This window comes from Cladophialophora immunda (genome assembly GCF_000835495.1).
Source record: "Cladophialophora immunda strain CBS 83496 unplaced genomic scaffold supercont1.4, whole genome shotgun sequence".
NCBI classification, from domain to species: domain Eukaryota; kingdom Fungi; phylum Ascomycota; class Eurotiomycetes; order Chaetothyriales; family Herpotrichiellaceae; genus Cladophialophora; species Cladophialophora immunda.
The window spans coordinates 1,163,622-1,190,370 of NW_015622544.1; the positions used below are offsets into that span (position 1 = coordinate 1,163,622).

Consider the following 26,749-nt stretch of genomic DNA (forward strand, 5'->3'; position numbering starts at 1 on the left):
AGATGCAGCCTCGTGGGTAGATTTTGCGTGACGAAGTTTCTGGAAAGGCAGGGTAAGGGATCCAATCACCCAAGGCTGCCAGCTCAATCAAGGCAACCATTCCTCCCAAAACTCCTCGAGATCTTCGGATCTGGTTGCCTTCGAATAGAGTTGGTGCGTGAACGGGGCTAGACGACGTTGAGGCAATGCCCCCCTCCAGCACGCATTGGCCACAAATAAAACGCATCGTGTAACCTGCGGGTGCAGGATAGCCCTTGGGCGCCAGAAAAGCTATCAAAGCCAGGTAATAACTACCTGGGTAACTGATGGGTTCTTCCCTGACAGCAGGAATTCGACTTGGATAGCGCCGCAATGACACCCCGTCAACCACTCAGCACTCGGATCGAGGCAGCTACCTCAGCCTGCGTGTCATGGACTGGCAAGGCGGCCGCGCGCTTCTGGACATACTTCTACCACGAGATGCTCTATCGAAACACTGTCGATCCTCTCGGGACCATAATCAAGGCGACCGACGACGAGTCTGTTGTCGCACAGTTGAATCAGTTCGCTCGCACCAAAGCGGACGAGAGCAAATATATCCAGCTGGCAGTGAGTGACCCCGTTCCGCCTTTCGAATCTGAAGGACCCCGTTGAGCAATACCCTCTATCTTAGGGTGGTTTCGTCTTCACGACCGTCGCCACGTGCTTGACTTGGCCAGCCACGAACAGAGGCCACTGGTCCGGCGCAGCTCTGTTTTATTGCAGTATCCTCTTCGCCCTGATCGCGATTGTCTGCGGGTCCCAGCAACTTCTCGTGCTCCCGACCGCGGACAAAACCGCCGTGTTGCCCACACCGTCGCGGCCCATGGCTCTAGCAGACGCGATGGCAATCAAGGAGCGACTCACTGTCAGTGGGCAATTTCGGCACCCCAACGCCGCCGCCGCGCACCACCGTCCGTTCCCGGAAGATCTCAAAGTAGGCTTCGTGTTCTCGCTCCAGGCGCCCATCATGCTCCTGACCTTCTCGACCATGACGTTCCTGGCCGGGCTTTGCTCCGTGGTCTTCAGCCCTCTTGCTAGGGACCTGCGGTGGAACGATGAGGCCAAGGTTTGTAGGGGAGAGATTGGTTGGCCGGTGGGAAATCTTGCTGACGGGGTTTCCTAGATTGCGGTCGTCTTCCTCGTCGTGGCGCTCATAACGCTCACTGTCTTCATCAGTACCTCGAGATTGATCCACAAACTGTTCAAGGGAGTCTAGTGAACATGTATGGGACACGTTGCCAGGCTCAGCAACGGCACAGACGCCAGGGCAGGCAGGAAGCTCTCGTTGCAGCAGTTGGACTTCGATTCAAGGACGCTTTGATGCTGCCATTTGTACCGGGACAGAGCACTCCATTCTATTGGCATTGGCAATAGGCGTTTGTGTCGGGAATAGTGTATCAAACCTTCCTTAGCTTTGCAACAAGAAGATGGAATGTCTGATAGTAGAAAAGGATAGACCTGCTGACAAGGACGGGTTGAAAAAGCGCGTCTCTAGACTTTGTTTAACAATTTACTTCGCAACAGTATCATTATCAACGTGCGGTGATCATCGTGGCATTCATGCCAATCAACGGGCCAGACCATCCTTTCGCACACCGTAAAGCCGCAACCGCTTACTCGTGCTTCACAAGCCTGGGACACTGCGTAGCTCTATATCACTATCAGTTTCGCCAAAATGAGAGCCGCAAGTTTCGGAGGATACATTGGACCCAGCGAAAGGTCCACAATGTAACTGTCCCTGGGGATTCTCGTCAGCCCTTGCTATCAACTCGCCCCAGGCTAATATTTCCAGCAACGCGTCTCGACACCCTGGCGCAGGTTCGATGCAAACACTTTGTATCTGTCGTTCCGGAGACAGAGCTTGGTCAAACGTACTTCCCCAGGGTGGTAGGACTTCTCTGACCTGATGGATGGGCATTCAATACCCTTCAACCATCTTGACAATGTCGATTTCTGTGTTGGGTGTATCTCCAGGACACACCAACGAGATAGGGGCCCGCAAGGGCTGCTGTGTGGGTGGATTCAACGGCTTGTATGAGAAGTCTTCGGACCTGTTTCTGGCATTCAAAGTGTCATTAGGTCCCCGAGGCTTTTCAAGTTGAGCGTCCATTATTTTGCCTTGCCAGCTAATTCCGACAACAAACACATGGAAATCTTCTCAGTATTCATTCAAGGGGACTGCAAATGCATCGACATTTCCAGTGGACAGCACCTTTCCCGGATGGAAGATGTTCATGACCACCAAGGCGAAAAACATCGGCACGCCGTCAAAGACATACTCGCACCATTCGTGCTTGTTGATGTAGGTATTCAGACTGCTGCCTTGGCCGGAAGAGAATTCGACAATCCGATAGACGATGCGGTACTGTGTGGCAGTTTCAGCACCTAACTCAAGCATTGTCAAGTAGTTATTGGCGGATACATACAGTGATCAAGAGCAATGAGATCTGCACAGCATGAATGCAGGCTTTGGCGTCTTTGGATATCCGGCTGTGAGGCATGACCCAGTCAAGCTTCTTCGTCGTCCGCACGGTCAAGGCAAAGAAGAAGACGATCAGTGCTTCCTGAAACACCACCCCAAACGTCACGATATGGACGCCCGTCTTTGCCGAGTTTGCCGTCTTGCTCAGGGTCAAAAGACCGCCACCGATCTGAATAATGAAGGATCTGGAACGTGGAATGTTAGCGAGCGCTCGAACCCCTACTTGAGGCCTCAGACATTATATCACAGCAGACAAAGATCTTTCCCATGATGTTGCCTCCCAGTCCAAAGACCTTCGTCTTCCGCAGAAAACATCTAACCAATCGAGAGATGATCATGTAGTCAAAAGCGTTGACGAAAATTGGAGCCAGAAGATTCAGGAGGAAAGACGCATCATACGATCCCTTTTGAGTAGGGTGTTTGGCCGACAAGAATCGGAAAGCAAAGGCAGCTGTCTCCATGATCGCTCCAATGATGACGACCAGACAGAAGAGTTGTCGGTGGCGGGTGGCTTGATAGATGTGTGCGACAGTTGTGCCCAGGAAGAGGAGTGCGAGAATCAATGCTGCGGCGACAGAGGGACAATATGGCCACAGGTTCGAAGGATCGTCTTGGGCTGAAGAAGATTTTGTTATTCAGCTAACCCTGCACGACTGATAGTGAACGGATCACCACTTACCAAGACATTTGGAGGACGCCATCTCGGGAGAACCTGCTGAACCGCAGAGAATCTGGGAGGCGGGCAGACTTGTTGGTAGGTAGGTAGGTAAGTAGGCACGCGTTCGCTTCAACGGCTGTTATTCAAAACCAAAAAGCAAAGCCATGGATCTCGGCGTCGATGGGTCTCTCTTATAAGGAGCTCCCCCCTTCTGCCTCTGCTGAGACAACGACTACGGCCACAAACTGGGTCATACGAAGGGAGCGACGACATCGTCGGCCTTCTCCTCCCAATCAGTCGGCGAGTTGAGGGACAAACGACCGATAACAGCTGAACCAAACCCTCGAGCCCCGTCAGAGAATATGCCCGGAACCCCATCAAGCTCAGTCGCCCATGCCCAAATTCCAAGTCACAGCAGGCGCTCTCCTAGGAGGCTGTGCAGCAAGGAAAAAAGAGGAGAAAAGAGCCCATTGAGGAATGAGTTCCGAGATCAGGCTGTCTCGGATTTCCTCGTGTTTATCAATGCAAGGGGAAAACGGGAAAAGGGGGCTGGGGCGGTGGATGGGAGGGAAGGGGGATTGTCGAGTTCGAGTAAAGAATCAATCCATTATTCGAGATGCATTCCCGGTTTGGGTAGCTGCTGCCTGACTGGATAAGGCCTGGCCGCTGTTTTATGCCAAACGTGGGCCATTTTGCGATGGGGAGACCGGTTCGGTACGTCCAGGGGTGGCGGCTATGGCTGGTTGGGTGCCTTTCCGGTCGGCTAGTATCGTGGCAGTGCTTCTCTTCGTACCGGAGTTCCTTTTGGGGGCCATAATAATCACCACATTCGGCAAGCGGAGATGCTGTTGGTCTGTCACATACTCTTATTTTCGTCCTTTTCCTTGTCTCCCAGTATCCGACATAACTTCTTGACGGCATCAAGGCGCTACCTGAAACATGAGATCGATCGAGTGGTGCTTTCTCCGTTGAGGGCATTCGATACCCTCGGCACTGCTTCAGCGACGCTGAATCGACGACGGCCACTGCCTTTCGAGTAATGCTGTTCGAAGAAAGGATGATCGTGAAATGAGAACGGTTCAGAATGTTGAGAAAGGAACGCTATCAGCATTTGTTTTTGGCAGTATCACGTTGTATGCTGATGCTTCAAGGACGGCATAACACAAGGAAACATTACCATTGATCACATATCTGCCTCTTCCTTTCCCTCGTCGGGCTCTTCACCAGGATGGTCGAGAACTGCTGCTAAAGAGCCGAGTTTGACTGCAAGGAGATTGATTCCTCGGCGATATTTGATCGAGCCACTTTGTTGGTGATCCAATACCCGCCACCTCCGTCCGAGCTCCCTCCAAAATACCAGCCCTTCAGATCAGCAGTCTCGATTTCCATGGGTCGTGGTCGTTGAGACTCTCTCACAGCCTGTGCCATCCACTCGAAGTTTCCGATCGGCGTATTTTCTTGGATCCACCTCGCGTCTTCAACATTGATGCCACCGCTCAGTATCTTCAACCTTATGCTCATCCCGAGCCAGAACAAAAGAAGGAAAGCCAAGAGAAGAAGTGTCAGGCCGGAGAGCATGATGAGCTCCCATAAAATGTGTGTGCGTTGAGTGAGGCAGCCTTGTGTATCTAATGAATGGCTGGTGTCGAGAAGGTAGTTTCCCCCCCCTGCAACCATGGTCATGGAGTTGAGAACTTGTTCCAAGATCCCGCCGGAGTTAGGGGATGCAGGGGTGCCTGTGCCCTCGTATACAGAGCCTTGGAAAACTTCGGCCCAGTTGTTGAGAGTTGCAAGCGAATGTATCCTTTCTTGAACCGGTTGGAGCTCTCCGTAGGTGTCGTTTAGAGTGCACTCGTAACTTTGCATGTGTTTCGTCTCATTGCCATATGCAGTGGTATCAATTGAGAATCGCACGTTGAAGACAGCGCCGACGTTCTCTCCAACGGATGTATCAAGGATCACTAGATGAGAAACGTTCCCGACTGTGGCGTAGACAGAATATGGAGTGTCATAAAGAAGATCGTGTTGTTGTAGACTAGTGACTATGTCGTTGAATGATACATCCCAAGGATAATCCAGTTCGAGGGAATTCCTGACGCAGTTCCACTGCCCAAGCAAGTCAGTGACATCGGCACTGAAGTTAACGGCTCGGTTTGCCTTTCTGTAGACTCCCTGCAAGCCACCGTTGAGCAGGCTGGTCGTTTGCGCTTGTGAGACGACCGTGTACGGCGCTCCATTCCACGGGACCAATTCAATGTTTGCACTTGAGACCACTAGACCAGTGCCGAACTGGCACCGGTCGTGGACAGGCACCGACTTGATGAGGGCCGAGGTAAAATCCGAGCCCAGGTTCAGCAGATAGGCAAAGATCATTAGCAGGCTTAGCCATCCTCCTGGCAGTGTCCTCACCATATGCAAAGCATACAGGGAGTCGAAACTTGCCAGCCAAGAAGTCATGTACGGCAGTGGAACAGTGCGTCGTTGGACAAGCCTGAGCTTAGCGCGTGCAGCCAGACATTTGGTCCCCAAAAGGTTAATGAGGATGAATGCAACAACAAAGAAAATCCGAAAGAAGAGCCGGACATCGGAACCTGAATAATCGAGAAGAATTCTTGCCATCTGGATTGTGAGACTCTGCGTGAACGCAAGGGAAGAAAAACCTGATTGAAAACCATCGGCTGGGGCGAAGGAAAGTGCAGCACCTTTTCTAGGTGGTCGGCGTGAGTCCTAGGAGGCTCTGCGAACATAAATCAGAAAGGGGTGCATAAATCTGCCAATACCGTGGAGGCTCCAGAAACCGCCCAAAGTCTATCCCGTGTCTGGACCAAATGTGGCTGGCTGAGTCTTTGTTCTGGGCTGCTTTTAGCGAGCAATCGACCGATTTGGCGAGTAGCCTTGTGTTCGGTTGCCCCAGCTAGACAGTAGCGACCTACCATTAGTACAAATCTGGGCCACGGTTCGAAGACAGTTCGATCTAGTCGGCCACGCCGCCTGTCTCACTGAGCACAGCTTCCGTGGATAACGAGGGACGATGCGAACCCGCACCCAATATGCTTTTGGGTTTCTGCCGTAGGCTGTGTTCGCTTGGAACAAAAGTGCCGGAGGGGAGTATAAATGTCGCATCGCCTCCCGTGCGTCGAGGTTCAGCCTGATTCTGGATGTGATCACATCGTTGCCCAATTCCATTGCAAAACTCACAATGGTTTTTCTTCTCTTGTCGAGCGTTGTCCTCAGCGGGCTTGCGGGCTCTGTGGCAGCCAATGTGAATGTCTTCCACGCCAGACAGGATGCACAGACCACAACCGATCTCTCGTATTCGGCCTTGTATACATCCTGCACCAACTATGCAGCCACATGCCCTCCCATTGTGAGCTGTAAGGCTATCCTGTTCTTCTTTCCAGAAACGTCTGTCGAAGACTGACTGTTAGATAGCTTGCGTTGACAACTTCTGTACTTCCTGTGCCTCACTGGGAGGTAGCGCATTCATTTCGTGTTGTAGTCAAACCACAGCAGCTGAGTGCTTCTCATCGCTGTTGCTTGCTACCACGACCACGGACGACAACACTTCTCCGGGAGCCGGAACCATGTCGATCACAGGCACAGCATCAACTGCCACGGACTCGTACTCGGCCAGTTGTTTCAGGGCGTTTTCAATGATTGAGTCATGTGCTGCCGCGACTTCAGGATTCACCACGTTAGATGATGGCGATCAAGCCAGCTGCCTTTGTTACGCAGGCGCAACCTATGACCCGGGGCCATTCGACCTGCTCCAGAGTGCGTGCGTTACTTACGCATCCACAGCGGATCCAAGTGGTGTTTCAGTGTACCAGGCGGCCGCGGGGCTTTGTACTCGGGTCGGGGATGTGAGGAGCGCGACGGCAACAATCAGCATCACAGAGCCGCCAGCACCAGCTCCAACCACATCGATCCCCGTGGCCACCCATACGCTGCCTTCCGTCACCACAAGTTCGGCAACGACCTCGATCCCAGCTGCAAGTGGCGCTGCCTCAAGACAAAATGTAAGTACTCCTTGAGAGGCACATGCATCTTTCTAACTGAGTGTTCAGGTTCCGGCAGGCTGGCTCTTGCTTCAAGTATTTTGGTTGTTCTGAAGCCTTTTCCAGGCGCACGGCTATCTGGGCCTTCTGAAACGAACAGGTTGTGGCGTGGTGTTGGAGGGAGTGAGCTCTGGTCAACGGACAGTGCGACGGACGGAATCCTCAGTTGATGGATGTGCCGCGCAATGCGGAATACATGACGGCAGGCCACAAAAGCCTGAACCTTGCAATGAGGATGCATAAGCTGATTTGCTGGCCTGTATTCCCCCTGATCAGAGAATGAGTTGCGTGCTTGATGTTCGAAAAAGCCATAAGCGAGTACGAGCGCCGAGAAGTAATTAAAATGAAATGCTTCGAGTCGGACACCCAGAACTGATGCCAATGTCGCACACGTGATACCGCTGACAGGGTAGGTCTAGCCTGCTCGGATCCCGGAGAATATTTATCCCGCGACATGGAATCTTGGAAGCTGGACGATGAAAATACAGTCCTCAAAAGTGAGAGGCACGCAGTACGTCTCCAGCCACGGCTGTAGCAACAAGACTTGCAGGTCTACGGCATTTGGATCGTCTCCTCAAAATGACCGAAACGGTCGACATCACGGTTGAATTTACGTGCGTGAACCCTCCCCGCGCCTGTTGATCGCTTGACTGACGAGGCGCAAGTGGCGGCCTAGAGATGCTCTTTGATAATGTCTCAAAGCACTCAGTGTCACTTGCCAAAGACGCTGATGACGGAAAGCCTCCCACTGTCGGATACCTGGTCAAGTACATCTGCAATGACCTGATGAAAGACTCGAGAAAAGAGCTGTTTGTTCTCAACGGCAATGTGTAGGTGAACAAGGCCTTGTGCATTGAGCCAAAGAACTAATGCTACGACTGGAAGTCGGCCAGGCATCCTCGTCTTGATCAACGACTCTGACTGGGAACTTGAGGGCGAAGACAAATACGAACTCGCCACCAAAGATACTATTCTATTCGTGTCTACTCTCCACGGTGGCTGACCATGAATGCCATCATGAGAGCGGTTCAGCAGACCACGCCGTTGAATGTAAGACGTATCGGACAGCTACAACCCCCGCCATTCGCATCAAACCACGTCGTGCATCCTCACCGACAGGTTCTCAGAATCTTCCGGTGTCTTGTAACCAGAGCCTGGCTCCGGCGTACTGGTCCCGGTTCTCGGACTGGCAAGCCCACTACCCAGGCCAGGAATAGGAGTGGCAAATCCGCTGGGCGGCGCCGGGGCCTTGATGCCTTCTGGGGAGGCAGGAATGATCTCTGGAGGGAGGTTCGGGATCTTGATCCGCTTCGCTTCATTGTTGTAACTAGCGGGAATGATCTGAACGGGTGTTAGTGTTGGTTTCCAAATGCTAATCGCCGGCCATTACCTCGATTATCTCGTCTCGCGGGAATGATAGGAAGGGGATGTCCGCAGCATTACATGCCATCAGATACCCATAAAGCACACGGAGAACGCTTTCGTGGGCAATGATGAGGAGATCGCTCTGCTCCCTTTCCAGTTCAAGAATGATAGGTTCCAGCCGAACCGCAACATCGTGGTATGACTGTCAATTGTCAGCGCCACCAACTACCATGCAGACAATATGGGTCCTCACCTCTGCCCTAGGGAATCTGTGGTGGTATGGATCCAGATCATGCTTCACCACTTCTTCCGGATATTCCTGTCGAATTCTGCGCTCTGACTTCTTTTCACAAACCCCGGGATTAAGCTGGCTCATTTGGGACCTCTGCCTAACTTTGAACCCTTTACCTTCTAGGAACGCCGCCGTCTCGACGGTCCTCCGTCTCGTAGAGGTCCACACGATGAGTGGTTTCAGCGGTGTGTCAATCCCTCCCTTCTCGATCAGAGTACGTCTCTCCTCTTCTCGATGGCTGAGCAGAGTTTCAGTCATTTTCTTGGCATAATCCTTGCCTTGGGGTGACAGACGCGCATCGGCCTTGAAGGACTCCTCTTCCAAAGTGGTACCCGCACGAGCGAAATAGGTATGCCGAGATTTGATGTGGAGGTTCAACAGATAGAACACAATCCGATGTGATAGATAACCGAAGCTAGTGTTGTTGACTACTAGTCTCTCTCCCGCATTGATCATCTTGATCCAGTCGAGATCTGGCTCCTCCATGGTTTCGAAGTGCGGGATTTTTGCAGTGACTCTGTTCAGGTAATGTTTGACCGCGTCAGCTTCGGACCATCCAATGTAGTCGGGTGAAGAAATTTTGACACTGCGGACGTTCTCTTCGATGATTCGCTGGTCATCACAACTTGACTCGATGAACAGACATTTGATGTCGTGTTTCGCAAATTCCTTGGCCAGTGACCTGCGACCAGCAGACAGAGGGTTGACCGCATCGTAGATGGCAATCTGGCCGTTTTCATGGTTGAGGAAATGGTAAATATCCTCTCTGCACTTCTTGAGGATCTTCTGCCTGAGTAATACCGAAGACGCCGAGGCGTTGACGAAGAAATAATCATCAGGAACATCCTTCCCTGGACCTACGATAGCTCTGCGGTAGTCACCCAGGTGAAAGATCCGGGTTTTCACACCCAGCCATCGTAGATACCGAGCCAATGCCACCGAGATGTGCGTTTTGCCGCGAGCAGGTAATCCTACTGTGGTGATGGCGATCCGACCAGCATGGAATAGCCGTCCCGACTCAGTACTGTAGAGCTGAGCAGGGGCCATTTCGCTCTTCTCTGGAAGATCATGGATTGCGTCGACAAATGTGCTCGATTTGCGGCGGTAACGAGGTGAATTGACCGCCGATTCGGCGGTTAGCAGGGTGTCCATTGTGCTCGATGAGGGTCGCTGGAAAGTTCTAAGCAAGAAGATAAGTCGCGAGCCGGGTCCGCGTATTCAATGTCGACCACGGTCGACCAAACGAATATGGATCCTCAGCAACCTCAGCAGCCTCAGCAGTTCAAACGCACGGACCTGCGGATGTCTTTGACTTTCGTTTACTGCTCGGTCCCAGCTCGGTTGTGTCCGTTGACGGGTTGTCAGCGAGAAACGCGAGGTTTTCGTTCGGGTTTTCTATACATCCGCAGCCAGATAATGTCTAGGTAATGTCATGAATGTCGATATCTGATCTACCAAGCACTCGAAAAAGGATGAACAACTGTTGAGGCATTGAGCGACAGAAGCAAAGCGTGCGGGTCATTTGATAAGACAGGAAGAAAGTATGGGGCGGAAACCGAGGTCATTGCCGCCTGATCTCGATTTCCCGTATATTACCTCTCATTGGCTAGAGCTTGATACGACGGCCTTAAAGCAGCAGGCAATTTCAAGTCGTTGAGATTCGCCCTCCCATTGGCCAATTCTGTCGCTTGGCATGGGCTGCGTACGGAGGACTTGCCTTCTACGGAGTTACAGGCCATTTCTTCGTAGATTTCCCTGCGCCTGCAAAAGTCAAGCTCCAACAGACAGCAGATCAGCGCAGTCACGAGAGCATCTTCTGGCTCATCGATCCTTTTTCTCTCCTTCCTCCCCTAGCCTGCTCAATCATCTCCTCCTCTCTCTGCCGGGAATCTCGAAATCAAACGGTTGCTGGTGCTTGCAGAGTCGCTGCACTCCAACCCGAAAAGATGGCGGCCGTGGTCGAGGAGAAATCATCATCGACATCTGCATTGTCTTTCTTAACAGACAATGCCATCGCCGCAACCATCGCAGACTCTTACTCCAATCTTTCGGCGAGGAGGAAGTTATTGGGTCTCGAGAATCCCGGGACGGTCGACAACATTGCGCGCGAAGTCCAAAAGGATGTTCTCCTGTCTAATTTCATGTTCTCCGGCTTGCGCTGCGACTTGCAAAAGGTCTTCAGCATAAACCCTCTATTCCGCCTACAACATGGCTTTGCCATGGGCTCCCAAGCTTTACCGCCGTGGCAACTAATGGCGTTGTATGGCACTTCTGATGTACGTGTTCCTTGCTGTGCGACTTAGCGATAAGGAGGATGGAACTGGGCTCACCATCTCAATAGATTTTCATGCAAGCTGCCTACTCGAGCGACCGATCTTTGACGGCCTGGGGAAACCTTCGATGGTCTCCACGATTCGTGACTAAGACGCAGACCTCGATTGACCCGAGACAGACCCAGGCAATGGTGCAAATCGAGAACGAGTACACGGGCAATGATTTTTCGGCGTCAATCAAGGCTCTCAGTCCATCGATCATGGAAGGTGGCCTCACGGGTATCTTCATTGGAAGCTATCTGCAATCAATCACACCCAAGCTTTCATTGGGTCTCGAGGGTGTATGGCAGCGACCCGCACTGAACAGCAAACCCGAGACTGCGTTGTCGTACTGCGCGAGATACAAGAGCACCGACTGGATCGCTAGTGCCCAATGGCTGAGCCAAGGCTCATTGGGAGCCACATACTGGAGACGATTGACGGACAAGGTCGAGGCTGGTGTTGATTGTCAACTACAATTCGCGCCTGGCGCTGCCATGTTTGGAGGTCCTCGACGAGAAGGCACGACAACTGTTGGTCTCAAATACAGCTTCACCAACTCGGTCTATCGTGCGCAAGTCGACAGCGCTGGAAAGTTCGGCGTCGTTCTAGAGAGGCGGGTTGCACCTCCAGTGACATTGACTTTTGCCGCCGAGATTGATCAGTGGAAGGTGAGTTCTGACCAACATTCCATGAAACGGTCTCCATTGTTTGCAGGACGGTTGCTAAGTTTTGTAGAACACCCACAAGCTTGGTGTCGCTGTCTCGCTTGAAGGTGCTCCGGAAGAACTGCAGGAAATCGCGGAGCGCGCAGAGAATCAGAACGCCCTTCCACCGCCAATTTAGTGCATGCGCGTGGTATAACTTCAACACCCTCTTCGAAAATGTTTTACTACCTCTCCTCTTCACTCTCAAGCAAGTACCTTCGACAAGGCCAGGCACCCCAAGGGTTTCATACATCGGCGTGGTGAGCAGACGACGGAGACCCAACTTTGAAGCCCCCACTGCCACCAGACCTGTTCAGGACTGCCAACTCTGCCGGGTTTGGATTCTTCCCTACTGTTCAAGGGACAAAAGAGGAGTGTTCGACTTGCTCACTTTTCTCAATGTATCTGTATGTATGGGCAGAAAGATCATGACGAAGTTGGTGGGCGAGCCGTGTTTGGTCTGGGATGGCCACCCTCGCCGGATGAGATTCGACCACGAAATCTATCAATACTGCATAATAGAAGAAAAAGGAAGGCCTGTATCAATAAAACCAGATGCTGGAGTTTTTGTGACTGCTTTGAAAAGTTACCTTTTGCCCTACAGCCCATTACCTTGTGTGTTGTGCGCACTGTACACCTGGCGAGAGCAAAAGGTGTGCTCGCCATTGAATCCATGACTCCCCTTTACCTTGCCTTCGACTTCTACCGTCAGAGTGTTTCCGAGTTAGATAATTGCCCACGATTGTACAATCTTACCATCACGTACGTAGTTTGCTGCTCATTTCGATCACATGCTTACCAGGGAGTAATCTCTTCCGGCATCTGGCGAGACCAGTTGTAACCACAGCGAGGGAAGCAAACCGACTCAGGGTAAGGAGATATGGGATATCCTCAGTTTAGCTGGCAAGGGGTGCGGTTTCTTTGCTGGCTGGGGACAACGTGCGCCTAAAGCTAAGCATGACAGCAGCACTCTAGGGGGAGAAAAGGGAAGGAAAGAGAGATACAGACCGCCTTTTGCACATACGACAAGCATTGCAGCCTAGCGAGGCGATTGTCATTTGCGAGGCATGTTCGGGAGAGCCTGATAGATGCAATGCCGGAGTTGTTTGCCTACCTGGCGTCGAACGCCTTGAAATTGTGAAGCAGGACAATTTCATGTCCGAGCTGCAAAATATGAGAGCAGGAAGTCCGAATCATCCACCCCAATCTAGGCCCAAGCCATTGCATCCTTGACGTGAATTGTTTCTTTTTTTTTTAAAAAAAAAATGATTGAGGGTGTAGGTGAGGCAAGGGATGGGACAGGCCTGGGCAGAGGAACTTTGTATTGGGCAAGTCCGGATGGGACGAGCGGGCCGTCCACAGAGACGCTTATTAGGGGGTCGAGCCTCGAATCGGTCAACTTTTTCCGAAGTCCAACTCCCGTGGTAGTTGGTTGGTCTTGCTGGTGGAAGAAAGGCGAATGACGGATGCATCAAGTGCAGACGGGGTTGCATGCATTGGCCGGCCAAAAGCAGGGCGACGTCTGACTCGTCCACAATTGGGCTCTTGCATGAAGCGCTAATTAGAACAGAATGGCTGCTTGATCCCACTGGTCTGGACGACGCCTCCTTGCTTCAGTAGTCCCCTTCAACAAATTTTGCTGTAGCTTGTGCTCGACTTGAATAATGGCAGAGCAGGGATGTGAGTGATGGTGCATTTGGGAAGACATGAGGGCCTCGTATTCTTTGGCCAGAACAATTATGGTTGGGGGATCTGAACCAAAAGCTGAATAAATACGAGATGGTACTTTGTACGCTCCGGAGGGCTCTGGATCCCAATGCCAGAGATGTCATGTAGATCCTGTTGGTAGGAAGATCGTTTGCTCAGTGGACACTTGACATTCGATAGCCTTATGGGAAGGAGGAAGAACAAAGTACCCCTTCGATGGTGGTCCATTCAGGCTGAGAGAGTCGAGGGGAACTTCGGCTTAGGTGGGCTGCACCTGCAAAGGTCGAACGGATGAACCACACGGATGCTAATACGACCTCATGTGTGCCCAAATGAGTTTAGAAGAATTTGCAAGGGTGAAAGAGTGAGGCGAGATGCGGGTGACAGCTGAGGTGCATGAATGTAAGGTGAATGTTGGTGACCATAAACGATTTCGACTCTCCGGCGAAGAATCCTGCACAGCGAGACAGACGCTCAGCCTTCCTCCTGTAATATACTCGAAGTGAAAACCGGAAATCTGACTGATGGTGTAGCACAGCATACGTGTTAGTGAGTATAAGGTAATGCAATTTGGTTCATGCACATCATCTTTGGGCAAGTGGACGCAGAGAGTCAGGAGTTGGTGTCTCCTCAGGATCATGATTAGTCCGTCCGGATCCCAGATCGACAAAGGGATCATGTGTGCAACATCAACCTTTCCCGTCTTGCAATAGGAAAAGGGGGGGATGCTGGATGGCAACTGCGGCTGTGCATGTGAGTGGATAGATTTTCATGGTAGGCCTTGGTCAGCCCGACAGGTGTATTTGGCTCGCATCGAAAGTTTTCTGACTGTCTCGTGCTTGTATTGTTTCGAATGCTGATCTTGCACTTGGTGCCTGTTGGCGGTTTCGAAGTTGGTCTTGGACAGCCCTCGTGGTGGTGGCAAGGCTCGGACCTGAGCGTGCTGATATTGTTTAATCTCACCAGACATTTGTTTCCCTGCAGCAGCCGCCACGTTCCCGCTACATGGGTCCGAGTGCCTTTGAGCTCCTTTCTGGGTGACGATTATTCGCGCCCACCGAGGATTCTGGATTGTTTTGAATTTCCTGGAATCTGGCACAAAGCATCAGGAAGAATTTTCCTTCCCCCGAAGTCAAAGATGATGGTGATAACTCCTGTCTCTGGGGCGGTGACAGCTCTGTTCGAGTCTCGCTTGCTGGCTTGAACACCGCACTCGTAGACGGGGCCCTTTTTTTAAAGTTCCGGAATGCTCTAAGCGCATGCTGGATGACGTTTTGGCATGTGTGGACGTAGCAAATTAGTCCTTGGCCTGGGATCAACCATGCTACATGGGACAGCTTTGTCGAGAGCGCGAGCCGTTGCACCCATGTCGGCCGCAAGACTGGTAGATTGCCTGGCCCCTTGCCTTGCCTGCCACCCTTTTCATCATCATCATCATCATCATCATCCTCGTACTCGGGACCCCTCAAGCTCCTTAAGGGTGAATTGCAGGTGGTCAGTTGGCGGGATCTGGCAGGACGGCAAGAAGAGCCGTGACCTTGATCGTGCGTTCGATACAGGGTGCGGTGACCCCGAACTAGCATGCAAATATGTTGTGTCACTCTGAATAAGAGAGAAATCCTGGGCCGCAGGCAAGACAGGCGCCGGCGAGGACGGGTGGTGAGACCAACAAAGTCATGGATCAACAAGCGAGAACGGTGATTCATTGGCCGTCTCGCCGGGGAGTGATCAGACAGCTTGTAAGAGCACGTGGAAGAAGGGCGTAGAGAGGGGGGCGTCTTTTTGCCCAACTTCCCTGGCAAGTTGTTTGAGGATGGAGGGCACTTGGCGAAAGATTCTTGGTCCAGGAAAGCCTTCATAATAGGAGCTGGGTATACGCTGAGATCTGGCTGGTCGATGCTGGCCTGGTAGCCTTCAGGTCCAGGGCCTGGGTGGCTTGCTTGCAATAGTACTTGGAGCTTAGCTGGAGGGGCAAGTCGACGGCAGCCCGGGGGGAGCAGAGTGGATCTGGATCCTTTGCGGGCGAGCCTAACAGGCGATTTGTGCAAGGTGAATGGGCCCCCAGCTAGCATGTCGAGGTTAAACGGAGATGGAGCCCAGCGTGATGGGGACATGATGCAGTATAGCCCGGCGCAAGGGCCTTTGACAGGGCATCATCTGACCTGCGACCACTTTTTTCTTCATGCCTTTATTGATTGTCAATGGCTTTTTCTGGGTTTTGATGCCCGCTCTGGGTCTCGCCTATTTCCTCCCCAACCTCAGTGCGTCTGTCTCTGTCGTGCTCTTGTTCCCACTGGTCATAGTGGTTCTCCAGGCTGTTTCGAGCGCCCCCGTCCGAACCTGACGCCCTCACCCCGGGAGCCGAACAGTGGCAGTGGCCAAGGAAAAAGGTGGAAAAAGGTGAGGGACCCTCGTGGTCAGCATCATCGGACATGTGACGGAAAAAGTTCTTTGCGGACAGTGTGGACGCAGTGATCTGGGGATTGCCTCTTTGATCTGATTATCTGAAACGAACTTGACCCAGGGGGGGCGGATGACAGTGCCTCACATAGCAGCCAGGACAAGGAGGTCAAGAATTGACGAGCAAGTTGCCAGCGCAGTTGGCCATGCCATGAGTGGTGTAATGCGGTGCATGCGTGCTTCGAGGGAACGAGAGGATGAATGCAGTGGGTGAGGGCTGGATGAATAATTGGCCCCCCTCTCTGCTTTGCCTGCCCTTCTAGGTCTCTACTACTAGGCCTCTGGGTGTTCAGGCGCTGCGCCTGCATCTAAACTCACGCGGCACCTGCACCTTAAGTTAGATGCGCTAGGCTGCCCCAAGTAATAATCCAAACTGCTACGGCGACCTGGCTTGTGAACCGCTGGTGAACTTGAACTTAACCAGTTAACGGATTCTTATTATTATTCCTGGTTCTCCTGCGCTGCACTTTCCTCTCCTCGACCTCATTTCTGACTGACCCAAAACTGAATTCGTCGACTGCAAAACTGCAAAAGTTCCCTGATCTCAGAGCCCTGGAATCTCAACCTCTTCTTGTCCCCTCTACTTCATTCCCCGTCTTCACCTAAAATCATCCACTTTGTCCTTTTCAACCCGCCTATTTTCCTCACCAGACGCCCTATTTTCCCATCCTTAACCCAACGCCCCCGGGACGCTCACCTCTCTACACACGACTATTGCCCTCCCTTCCCTTGATATTTGACGGTACATTTCCCTCCATCTCTGCCCACTGATCACCTGGTCTAATCAATACCTCCAGCAACCCCGGTTTCATCATAGCGGCGCGAGTTTCCACACCTCATTTCGAAAGCCTCACCTACTACGCAAAGTGGGGAAATTAGCGCTTCGTCTGCCAAACCCAGCCCAACCCTCCCTCCTCCTCCTCCTCACCTGCATCGCATACCTATCCCTCGTCTTCATCCACCTCGACCATCTCTTCGTCTCGAGACTCGATAACGTCTGCCCTCGTGGTCGTTGCCATCTCGACCTCCTTCGAATCTAGGCGTGGTCCGACGTTCCTTTTGCTCTCACTCCCTGCTTCTCCGTCGCTCCCTCCGTCTTCGCGCCGCTCTCCTAGGACGGAGTTGCTGTCCTTCCCCTTCCACGACACCGTCGCCAAAGTGGATTCCAGACACCCTTAGTGCTCGACTATGTCACAAGCAAGGCCTGGTGGAGTGTTCTCTGGCTTGCGCATGGGTGGTACGTCTCCTTGTGTTACGTTGATAAAATCACGAGAGTAGCAACCTTCTCGGAGCACGTGCGCTGACACATTCTTTCAGAAGTGGTGCGTGAAAAGGTGCAGGATGGCCTCACCGGTGAAACAAGAGAGATGCAGTATACTCAGTGCAAGATTGTCGGCAATGGTTCGTTTGGTGTAGTCTTCCAGACGAAGTTGTCGCCTAGCGGAGAAGATGCTGCGATCAAGCGGGTACTTCAAGACAAGCGATTCAAGGCAAGACTTCTACCATTTTGCCCATCCCTACCTCTTGGTCTGATACTAACAATCCCCAGAATCGAGAGCTGCAGATAATGCGGATCGTACGACATCCCAACATTGTCGAGTTGAAGGCATTCTACTATTCGAACGGTGAACGGGTACGAGTTTCTCCCGCCCCCTCCGTTTGATACTTGACCGCAATTCTAACTGAAGTCTTGGTAATAGAAGGATGAAGTCTACCTCAACTTGGTCCTCGAGTACGTCCCCGAGACCGTGTACAGAGCCTCTCGATACTTCAACAAGATGAAGACCACCATGCCCATCTTGGAAGTCAAACTCTACATCTACCAGCTGTTCCGCTCGCTGGCCTACATCCATTCTCAAGGGATCTGCCACCGGGACATCAAGCCCCAGAACCTATTGCTCGATCCGGCAACCGGGGTGCTCAAGCTGTGCGATTTTGGGAGTGCAAAGATCTTGGTGGAAAATGAGCCAAACGTCTCATACATTTGCTCTCGATATTACCGCGCCCCTGAGTTGATTTTCGGCGCAACGAACTATACCACCAAGATCGGTGCGTACACATTGGCGGTAGCTGTGGATTCGTAAAACTAGCCTGCTGACGAAAAACAGATGTTTGGTCCACTGGTTGCGTTATGGCAGAGTTGATGTTGGGTCAACCCCTTTTCCCCGGCGAGTCAGGCATCGACCAACTTGTTGAGATAATCAAAGTTCTCGGCACGCCCACCAGAGATCAGATTCGCACCATGAATCCAAACTACATGGAGCACAAGTTCCCTCAGATCAAGCCTCATCCTTTCAACAAAGTCTTCCGGAAAGCATCCGCTGACGCGATCGATTTGATTTCGGCACTCTTGGAGTACACGCCAACTCAGCGACTGTCCGCCATTGATGCGATGTGTCAGCCATTCTTTGACGAGTTGCGAGATCCAAACACTCGTCTTCCGGATTCGCGCCATGCTGGTGGTGCTTCGCGCGAGCTTCCACCTCTCTTTGATTTCTCTCGACACGGTTCGTATCCCACACATGATTCCCCTGCTTGGCTGTTTACATGAGATTAACGGGCTAAATAGAGCTTTCGATTGCACCCCACCTCAACAGCAAGCTTGTCCCATCGCATGCGCGATCCCTTCTAGCATCTCGAGGGCTAGACTTGGACAACTTCACTCCAATGACAAAGGACGAGATGATGGCACGACTTGATTGATTTGAGGCCCTGCCGAATTTGTAACGACGTGACGCCGAGGAGGATTTTGTGCGTTGATATGTCCATCATTGCATGCATGTTTCGTTTGGCGACTACGCCAGCATGCGCCGAGAAACTCCTACGGGTAGCATTCCAGTCATCATGTGTCTAGACGGATATCTTAGCGCGGGAGCAGAGATATCCGTCACGAAAAGGCGACGGCTTTTGCATGCAGGTCAGCAAAATGGGCTGGGCTGGCGGTTCGCTGGTTGACGACCCTGAAACAAGGGATGAGTATGAGCTGAGCGTTTTACAAAAAAACAATGGGCCTCTTCTGGTCTGGCTGGGAAAGTGTGCTCTGCCATAAGGACCATCATGTCTGAGCTTACGAAATGAATTGGGCGGGTTGAAATGAAGGGGCTAGGAGGCTCACACGACTCTGGCAGCTGGCTATTGTGCTCAGAATATGCAACAGGAAGCGTGCAAGCTGTGCGTGCGTATATTGCTACTGCGTCCGCGTACACCTCACGGAAGAAGGGGAGGCAACGCCTTCTTAGACGATTGGACCACAGGAACTCGAGGGCTGGTTTTGGTCCTCACATCAGTCTGTAATTTTTTTCCCCCAAAAGATAGAAATTGTGCTCTACCTCATGACCTCCTTTTACTATCAATGAGCACCTCTCCCGAGCTATCCAGATGGAAGCTAGACAGAACCCTTGCAAGTGCGGAGAAATTGCCAAGCACTCGATGATCCAGCTGCGCGACTGAACGAAGTTTCATCTCCGTCTCCAACGCGTCTCCTATACCTTTTCTTCACTCTATTTCACTTGCGATCTTAAAGCATCCTGCCCTCACAATCACCTTCTTCACTGGCTCAGTGCGCGACCAATCCTCATCATGGCAGATTATGACCGGCGACGAAGAGGCGGCGGCGGTGGTGGTGGAGGAGGAGGAGGAGGAGGAGGAGGCCATTTCAACAACCGCAAACGAAGATACAGAGGTGGTTTATTTTAGTACTGTCCGATGGCCCTTCCATTCTGACGATGTCGCAGAGGACGATTACGAAGATCGCCGTCCCCAGCGCCGTCGCTACGAGGAGCCGGTCGCGCTGACTATACGCAAACAAGTCCTGTCCATCGCAGAAAGTGTAAGTCAACATGCTGCTGAATTATTCAATCACATGGCTGACGCCCTGGTAGCCTGTTCGGAGAGCGGAAGACGAAGTCGCAACTATCGCAAAGACTCTTGCGGAGAACTATTTTGATACTGATCTCACTTCGGGTTTCCTAGATCTCGTCGTGCAACTGTAAGGCCTGTTCCAGCCTCTCCCCACATCCGTCATCTAACGAGTGTAGCCCGGTCGAACAACCCCTGAAGACTCCGTTCGTTGCGGCCATTTTGCTTTTGTCAAATGTCCAGAAACCCGAATTTACATCCGAGGTGTTGGTCAAAGTCGGAGAAGCCTTACAAAAGCAACTGAACAATGGGGCCTGGCGAGAAGTTAAACTATACCTGCGGCTTCTAGGATGCCTTCAGGGCATGTTTGAGGGAGATGGCATCTTTCCCTTACTTGAAGAGCTCTTCTCCCGCGCAGCCGACCTACAAATGAAGTCGTCTGAAGACGTAAGGGTCCTGAGGTTGTTTTCTCTGACCTTGCGCTAACCTTGCAACAGTCTCTGGGTCTCGAGCTCGTCAAAGTCATCTTAATGACGCTTCCTTACGCCATGGCTTCCTCGGCAACGGGTTTCGAGACTCAGGCCATTGCACTGCTGGAGAAGACGGATATCATTGCTTCGACTGCCCACCCCCTGGAATCGCTGGTCGATCCATTTCCGAGTCGCGAAGCCGGGGCACCAACTGGTTCAGAGAGCGCACTTGCGCTTCTCCAAAGACATATGCAAGATGAGGCCAAGAACTCTTGGGAGTTGGCCTGCCTACCTCGCCCATGGAAAGGAAACCGCGCCCCTGAAGAGGAGGATCCGTTGGATGGGGCACAAAAACACCCATTCCCTAGCGTGACTGTCCCAGGAACTGTTAAGAACGGCCCTCGACCACTTTTCCCGGAGATTTACTTCTCCGTCTATCGCGAACAAGATATCGAGACGGTCCCTCCTGTGGCTGATCCCGCTGCATTACTTATTCGAGACGCCCTATCCGATACCATCAACGTCCTCGATTTCAATCGAGCGGTAGCCGCCAAATTTCTGATCGATGTCGATTGTTATTTTGCTCCAGACACTTTCGTGAAGAGGGCCACACCATTTGACAAGTTGCGAGAGGTCGCCGGGGACAAAGCAACCTGGAAACCGGAGGATGTTGTTGTGGATGCGGCATTTTCACAACTGCTGCAATTGCCAGCTCCCGAGCATAAATTGGTGTACTATCACTCGGTGCTGACCGAAGCATGCAAGCTCGCTCCTGCCGCTGTTGCGCCTAGTTTGGGACGGGCAATCCGCTTCTTGTACAGGAACGTGGATAAAATGGATCTGGAACTCTCTCAACGCTTCTTGGATTGGTTTGCCCATCATCTCAGCAATTTTGGTTTCACATGGAAATGGACTGAATGGTACGTTTGCTCCCTGTGATTGGCTTGGATCTCCTAACTCTCTAGGGTCGATGATGTCAATCTGCCTCACGTTCACCCGAGAAAAGCTTTCATTATCGATGCTTTGGACAAAGAAATTCGACTGAGCTTTTCGAAGCGCATCAAGGGCACGCTGCCAGAACCCTATCAAGCCCTAATCTCGGAGGCCAAAGAAAAGGACGTGCCTGATTTCAAATTCGACAATGAATCGACACCCTTTGCTGCTGAAGGAAAAGAAGTTGCCCAGATGATACGACACAAAGCGGTCAGCGAGGAATTTGGTCCGATTCTAGAGAAGGTTGAGCAAGAAGCTACTGCTTCAGGATTGTCCGAACCTACCCTTGCCTCTGCAGATGTCTTTGTCACTTCGATGTGTTGGATTGGGTCCAAATCGCTGTCTCACGCTTTGGCCTGCATTGAACGGTGCAAGGAGCGTCTACTGGCTATAAGCGCTTCCAGTCCCGCCTGCAGAAAGCAAATCATCACTTCTGTGATGGATTACTGGCAAGATCAACGTGGCATTGGACTCATATTGGTCGACAAATTACTCAACTACCAGATCTTGACGCCCGACAGCGTCGTTGAATGGGCTCTTATCGACCATGTCTCGCGCGGCACGCTCCTCGCCACCACATGGTGCTACGAACTGGTCAGCAACACAACTCGCAAAGTCGCAGGTCGAGTTCGAAGCATTGTGGCCGCAATTCGCTCGCCTGGTCTTGCGGAAGAACAGCGGTTAGAACTCCAGCAAACATTAAACCGTGAACTTGAGGGTATGAAGTCGCTTTTCGCCGCGATTGAAGATGCGGTTGTAAGCATCAGGGACGGGAATCAAGATGAAATGATGGAGAGCTCTGATGCGTTACGCGCCGAAGAAGAGGAGCTCTTGAAGTCTTGGGGAGGGCGATGGGCGAGGGTCTTCCAACGGAAGTACGCGGTCGAAGAGAGTTGGGTAAGGGAGGAGTTGGCGAAGCCACTGCCGGTGGTGGAAGAGAAGCCTGCAGAGGACGAGGCCATGAAGATCGATGACAACAACGGCGGAGTGAATGGTGTTGGGGCGGTGGCAGGGACTGGAGAGAATGGCGATGCCGACACGGCCGATAGGATTGAATAGTGGTGGCACCGAGGTCCATAGCGGCATCTCAGAGGTTGGCAAGAATCTTAGGAGATGCGGATGATTCCCTGGGCTTTTATCTGGCACGACATTCTGATCTCAGATCTACAGAAACGGAGGCCGTGGGAGGCCGAGCTCGTCAAAGATGTGCTCATGGAGCAGGTGAGGGAGAAGGCGACCATCGTCATCATTCCCTACTATTGCTTCAAGGATCAGGAGAAATTGTACTCTATGGATTCCCTTTCGCGTTTCTTGTAACCCAGGTTTGCAACGACAATGGGGACGGACAGAATCATATCCATGAGCTTCCATCATTGTCCTGCCCGTCACCGAGGGCAGCATTGTTGCCCTCGTCATCGGCTTCAGAGCAAGATCCTAATAGCAGCAGTAACGACGCCCTATCTCGCACGCTTTCTCTAGGTACAAAGGGGCGTCGCTTGCGTCCGGCAGGGAAGAATCCTCCGCGCCGAGCGAGTTCCAATCCCCATACCGCTTCAACAAGCTGAACTGGACCCTCAGATGCCGGGACACACATCCTGCACGCAGTATAGGATTCAACGTATTAACGCCCCAAGGGACAACGGGAAATGCCTGGATAATTGATAAGCCCGCCGCCGTCGTTGTAGAGGTCTGGGATTGTCGATACACGTTGAACGCAGGAGCGGTACAAAAGGCGTTGCGAAATAGCTCGACGGCGTCTTTCGCTGTACGCCCACTGCCGTGCATGCGTGTCGATCCACATCATGGCTAGTGGTCCAGATGTTCCTGGCTGGCCATTCTCTCGTGTGGGATGAGATTGTTGCTGGCCTTGCAACAAGGTGGTCCATGGGGAGCGGGTATTCACTGCCCCGTTGATCGCGTAAGAGCCACCAGGAGCGAAGGATTGCCACAATCACACAAGAAAGCGTATATGCTGTTCAAGTCAACTGTTCTTTGTTGTTGCTGTTGCCAACTCGATCCTTCTTGTCACAGGCGGTGTAGGAACCCCGAAATGCCCACACGTGTCGATCATCATACTGAGCCTCATCCTCCGTCACACGGCATCTTCCCTTGCGGTGCCTTTGATGATTGCCCAGTGGTGATAACGCTGACTGAAGCGCCCAACATGGGAACCGCCATAGAAAAGTCTCCAGAAGGCAGCTGCTCAGTGCCGAGTACATGAAAATTGCTGGACTCCAAGACATCCTCCTCATCTTCCTTCAATATGCAACCGCCACCACAAAACTTGTGTTTTCCAACCTTCAACACGACAGACCTCGCCTCATATCCCTAATAATAGCATCTGCGTCCAAAGAGTTTGGACATAGACCGAGTCCTTTGAGACCACAGTTGCAACTTAACTGCGAAACGCCCGAAGAGACGCCATGATGTTGGCTTGAGTGCCAGGTCAAGCGCCTTAGTGGCACGTGCCATCTTGCCTTTCCCTGACCTTCATTGACACTTGAGGATAGCCGCGTCCACCAGTATCAATATATCTATCCATAGGCCCACAAGCTGCGGTGCTTGCATCTTCATGTAGGACGGCGTGTTGAATGGTCTGGTCGATGCGATATCAAACAACGTCAGGGACCGCAAAAATCGTGGCTCCAATGTAGTCTCTCGAATGAGATAGTTCGATGATGCAACAAGGAGGTGCAAGACAGTGGTCTGCTAAAGGGGCTGTGGAATGTTGAAAGGTCCTGAGCAAGCGTCGATATCTACAAGACCATGATCATGAAAGATAATCTCCCAAAGCGCTGAATAGCCCAACCATGGTGACTTCCATGAGCAGATCGCAAGCCTGGAGGTCTCACTGCCGAAAATTCTTCAAGATCCTAGGTATATCATCTTGTTATTTACGGATGCCATATCCGGAAAACCCTCCCGGCGGCGCAGAAGGTATGGTACCAGCTTGTGGACCCCCAAACCCTGGAGGAGGCGCAAACCCGGCAGGTAAGGCATTCGGCTGCGGAAATCCTGCAGGCACTTGATTGAAGCCTGGTGGCATGAAGCCTTGTGGTCCGCCATATCCGGCCTGACTCGGAGGTGGTCTTGCTGGAAGACCGGTCGGAGGAGCTGTGAGTGGTGTGCTGAGAGGAGGTGGTGGCCGTGCTTGTGCAGGCGGCGGGACAGCTTGATAACTGCCACCTGGTTGTGCAAATCCCACGGGAGGCACAGGGGTTTGTGGCACACCACCAAACACTGGTCCACCGATTGGAATCGTGGCAGGAGTGGGTTGAACACCATGAGCTTTTGCTTGAGACGCTAGCATTCTTTCAGCTTGGTCACCATGTCTTTCACCTTTGCCATCCTTCTTGTAGGCGTATTGAACTGAGACCTCCTTGTTCATGAGGTATTGGCCGTTCATGTTGGCAATGGCGTCATCTGAAGATTCAAAGTTGGCGAAAGAGACGAATCCATATCCTTTCGATAAGTTGTTTTCGTCGCGAGCAATCTGACTGGTATTAGTAAAGATACATTGACGTGCAAAGACGAAATGGACATAACATACCTTTGGAGCAGCCACTAGTGTGCCAAACCGTCCAAATGTGTCATAAAGCATTCTTTCATCGACCATCGGATCCAAATTACCAATGAACAGCTCTGCGCCAACTTCGACAGACTTCTGCTTATCGGCACTGGCTTTGTTGACGCGGATAGGCTTGCCGTAAAGCCTGACTTGGTTCATGACCCTTGCTGCATACTCGGCATCTTCTTCGGAGTTGAATTCGACAAAGCCATAGCCCTGATGTGATTGAGTGACTCGATCCTTCGGCAGATGCACATTGACAATGCGGCCTGCTTGCAGAAACAACTCCCAGACGAGAGCGTCGGTGACCCGCTCATCTAGGTTGCCGATGTAGATCGTGGAATCCTTGTCTTGTTCCCAGTGCCTCGCGCCGGACATGATGCTGAGAAGTAAGCACACGTCGCAGGGAATCTATACAGCGTTTTGAGCTTGCCTAGGTAGATGGGGAGGAAGTGAGCGCCAGAAATGTAGAATAGAATATCCTTGGTGAAATTGTTCGCGAAGGCGAAGGCTGTTGAAGAAGCGCGCGTTCCTCCTTTGAGACTGGTCTGGGTAGCGGGTCACGTGCCGTTGCGCATCATGAAATTGTTCCGCAGCTTCATCCTGCTTGTATTTTATTTGCATCAGAACACTCCATTTCTCGCCCATAGACGACTCGAGGCTCATATCCGAACGCTCTTTGTTGTATAGTCTTCCACAGGGCAATACTCCCCCTATAGCTATCAAGATGATTCAGTTCTCTGAAGAGACCAAGGTCCGCTGATCCATGAAGGGATGCAAAGAACATCTTTTGACAATATTTCCAGGAGCGCATTGGCAAGATCCTCGACATCACCCGCGAAGTCGTTCATTATGGATATCTTCCCTTAATACTGTATCTGGGTATGAGGGATCACATGCTTTGAGCTGGAGTGAGGTCTAACTGTCATAGGCTACACACGAAGTGAACCCAAACCCGCACTGATCAGGTACATTCCTCCTCATCGACGACGACATTGCCTCATATTGACCGATTCTAGCTTAATTTCGCCTTTCGCAAACTAAGAGTCCCCCGTGACACTTTTGTACAACAGATTCATGGCCACAAGATCCAGTTGCAAAACCTCAGAATAGCCCGTTGGTGCGAGGCGATGGCCATACCCTCCAGCATTTGAAGCAGTCAAAGTGAAAGAGAGACTATGGCCTGGCTGCATTTGGGCATCTCATGGGGAGATAACGTGCAAGAGATGGACCAGTCGGGTCGATACTCGTCAGATGCCAGCATCCTTCTCGCGCAACCTTGTACAACAATTCTTGTGGTGTCCCAATGACACCCACACTTCCCGACTCTACAACCATGGGCGAATGTGGCAGGTTTGGTTTGAGAGACATTCAAGCCAACCCCCGAGGTCGACATAGCACATTCTCTGCCGACTTTGTGGCAGCGTTGAATTGAATCTGCCGAGAGGTGTTCGAACTTTCTCTGCAACCTCTGCTCCATTCTAGCTTCACCTCTTTTTGACAAATTTCGCCCTGTTACACGTAAGAGCAGTTGCAATGGGGTCGGTCATGTTTCTCTACGACTCGTTCGGTGTTTCTTGTCCTTTCTTCCCTTACCCAAGGTCGAATCATGAGCAGGGCTCTGGAGCGATCTGTCATATTCAGACTTGATGATGAGTATCTATTCAAAGTCTGGTTGAACTGAGCCAACTTTCTGCCACATGCGTGGACCTGTTAAGCCTGGGACAGGATCCACCCCGCTGGAGCGGTATAGCCCAAACCCTCCGTATACAAGGACATACCAGGACCTGTGCCTGCA

The 26,749-nt window shown here is 52.0% G+C and overlaps 9 protein-coding genes across 9 annotated transcripts; 5 read left to right on the forward strand and 4 right to left on the reverse strand.

The window, feature by feature from the left end:
• Positions 1–1,516: 1,516 nt before the first annotated feature.
• Positions 1,517–3,300, reverse strand: PV07_06800 (uncharacterized protein). Its single transcript, XM_016393816.1, has 4 exons — positions 3,183–3,300; positions 2,741–3,119; positions 2,448–2,688; positions 1,517–2,386 (listed from the first exon to the last, which is right to left on the reverse strand). Exons 1-4 carry the CDS (start codon positions 3,202–3,204, stop codon positions 2,180–2,182), a joined length of 849 nt encoding a protein of 282 aa, XP_016247235.1. The 5' UTR covers positions 3,205–3,300; the 3' UTR covers positions 1,517–2,179.
• A 951-nt stretch (positions 3,301–4,251) lies between these two features.
• PV07_06801 (uncharacterized protein) lies at positions 4,252–5,905 on the reverse strand. Its single transcript, XM_016393817.1, has one exon. It carries the CDS (start codon positions 5,778–5,780, stop codon positions 4,407–4,409), a length of 1,374 nt encoding a protein of 457 aa, XP_016247236.1. The 5' UTR covers positions 5,781–5,905; the 3' UTR covers positions 4,252–4,406.
• A 419-nt stretch (positions 5,906–6,324) lies between these two features.
• On the forward strand, positions 6,325–7,584 carry PV07_06802 (uncharacterized protein). Its single transcript, XM_016393818.1, has 3 exons — positions 6,325–6,535; positions 6,594–7,180; positions 7,229–7,584. Exons 1-3 carry the CDS (start codon positions 6,361–6,363, stop codon positions 7,271–7,273), a joined length of 807 nt encoding a protein of 268 aa, XP_016247237.1. The 5' UTR covers positions 6,325–6,360; the 3' UTR covers positions 7,274–7,584.
• A 214-nt stretch (positions 7,585–7,798) lies between these two features.
• Positions 7,799–8,222, forward strand: PV07_06803 (uncharacterized protein; the record flags this gene model as incomplete). The annotated part of the gene is made up of 3 exons (XM_016393819.1): positions 7,799–7,833; positions 7,885–8,049; positions 8,105–8,222. The coding sequence occupies 3 exons, from the start codon at positions 7,799–7,801 to the stop codon at positions 8,220–8,222; spliced, it is 318 nt and encodes a 105-aa protein (XP_016247238.1).
• PV07_06804 (uncharacterized protein) lies at positions 8,026–10,359 on the reverse strand. Its single transcript, XM_016393820.1, has 3 exons — positions 8,838–10,359; positions 8,610–8,786; positions 8,026–8,560 (listed from the first exon to the last, which is right to left on the reverse strand). The coding sequence occupies exons 1-3, from the start codon at positions 10,026–10,028 to the stop codon at positions 8,309–8,311; spliced, it is 1,620 nt and encodes a 539-aa protein (XP_016247239.1). The 5' UTR covers positions 10,029–10,359; the 3' UTR covers positions 8,026–8,308.
• A 270-nt stretch (positions 10,360–10,629) lies between these two features.
• PV07_06805 (uncharacterized protein) lies at positions 10,630–12,651 on the forward strand. The gene is made up of 3 exons (XM_016393821.1): positions 10,630–11,152; positions 11,218–11,859; positions 11,927–12,651. Exons 1-3 carry the CDS (start codon positions 10,823–10,825, stop codon positions 12,032–12,034), a joined length of 1,080 nt encoding a protein of 359 aa, XP_016247240.1. The 5' UTR covers positions 10,630–10,822; the 3' UTR covers positions 12,035–12,651.
• Positions 12,652–17,250: 4,599 nt separating this feature from the next.
• Positions 17,251–18,765, forward strand: PV07_06806 (uncharacterized protein; the record flags this gene model as incomplete). The annotated part of the gene is made up of 6 exons (XM_016393822.1): positions 17,251–17,299; positions 17,380–17,552; positions 17,612–17,695; positions 17,763–18,111; positions 18,171–18,569; positions 18,632–18,765. The coding sequence occupies 6 exons, from the start codon at positions 17,251–17,253 to the stop codon at positions 18,763–18,765; spliced, it is 1,188 nt and encodes a 395-aa protein (XP_016247241.1).
• An 886-nt stretch (positions 18,766–19,651) lies between these two features.
• Positions 19,652–22,442, forward strand: PV07_06807 (uncharacterized protein; the record flags this gene model as incomplete). The annotated part of the gene is made up of 5 exons (XM_016393823.1): positions 19,652–19,891; positions 19,944–20,050; positions 20,100–20,367; positions 20,418–21,310; positions 21,356–22,442. The coding sequence occupies 5 exons, from the start codon at positions 19,652–19,654 to the stop codon at positions 22,440–22,442; spliced, it is 2,595 nt and encodes an 864-aa protein (XP_016247242.1).
• A 103-nt stretch (positions 22,443–22,545) lies between these two features.
• On the reverse strand, positions 22,546–25,410 carry PV07_06808 (uncharacterized protein). Its single transcript, XM_016393824.1, has 2 exons — positions 24,934–25,410; positions 22,546–24,876 (listed from the first exon to the last, which is right to left on the reverse strand). Exons 1-2 carry the CDS (start codon positions 25,327–25,329, stop codon positions 24,274–24,276), a joined length of 999 nt encoding a protein of 332 aa, XP_016247243.1. The 5' UTR covers positions 25,330–25,410; the 3' UTR covers positions 22,546–24,273.
• Positions 25,411–26,749: the final 1,339 nt, after the last annotated feature.

What these genes read in the sequence shown, in the direction of transcription:
- PV07_06804 (XM_016393820.1), bottom strand. Translation starts at nt 10,028, where the DNA reads ATGGACACCCTGCTAACCGCCGAATCGGCGGTCAATTCACCTCGTTAC. An exon ending in ACAGATTCCCTAGGGCAGAG is followed by an intron (nt 8,787 to 8,837) that starts GTGAGGACCCAT and finishes GACAATTGACAG; the next exon opens with TCATACCACGATGTTGCGGT. An exon ending in CGCGAGACGAGATAATCGAG is followed by an intron (nt 8,561 to 8,609) that starts GTAATGGCCGGC and finishes ACACCCGTTCAG; the next exon opens with ATCATTCCCGCTAGTTACAA.
- PV07_06801 (XM_016393817.1), bottom strand. Translation starts at nt 5,780, where the DNA reads ATGGCAAGAATTCTTCTCGATTATTCAGGTTCCGATGTCCGGCTCTTC.
- PV07_06800 (XM_016393816.1), bottom strand. Translation starts at nt 3,204, where the DNA reads ATGGCGTCCTCCAAATGTCTTG. An exon ending in GGCGTCCTCCAAATGTCTTG is followed by an intron (nt 3,120 to 3,182) that starts GTAAGTGGTGAT and finishes AATCTTCTTCAG; the next exon opens with CCCAAGACGATCCTTCGAAC. An exon ending in TCTCATTGCTCTTGATCACT is followed by an intron (nt 2,387 to 2,447) that starts GTATGTATCCGC and finishes ACTGCCACACAG; the next exon opens with TACCGCATCGTCTATCGGAT.
- PV07_06808 (XM_016393824.1), bottom strand. Translation starts at nt 25,329, where the DNA reads ATGTCCGGCGCGAGGCACTGGGAACAAGACAAGGATTCCACGATCTAC. An exon ending in CACTAGTGGCTGCTCCAAAG is followed by an intron (nt 24,877 to 24,933) that starts GTATGTTATGTC and finishes AATACCAGTCAG; the next exon opens with ATTGCTCGCGACGAAAACAA.
- PV07_06805 (XM_016393821.1), top strand. Translation starts at nt 10,823, where the DNA reads ATGGCGGCCGTGGTCGAGGAGAAATCATCATCGACATCTGCATTGTCT. An exon ending in CGTTGTATGGCACTTCTGAT is followed by an intron (nt 11,153 to 11,217) that starts GTACGTGTTCCT and finishes CCATCTCAATAG; the next exon opens with ATTTTCATGCAAGCTGCCTA. An exon ending in CCGAGATTGATCAGTGGAAG is followed by an intron (nt 11,860 to 11,926) that starts GTGAGTTCTGAC and finishes TAAGTTTTGTAG; the next exon opens with AACACCCACAAGCTTGGTGT.
- PV07_06802 (XM_016393818.1), top strand. Translation starts at nt 6,361, where the DNA reads ATGGTTTTTCTTCTCTTGTCGAGCGTTGTCCTCAGCGGGCTTGCGGGC. An exon ending in ATGCCCTCCCATTGTGAGCT is followed by an intron (nt 6,536 to 6,593) that starts GTAAGGCTATCC and finishes ACTGTTAGATAG; the next exon opens with CTTGCGTTGACAACTTCTGT. An exon ending in GCGCTGCCTCAAGACAAAAT is followed by an intron (nt 7,181 to 7,228) that starts GTAAGTACTCCT and finishes CTGAGTGTTCAG; the next exon opens with GTTCCGGCAGGCTGGCTCTT.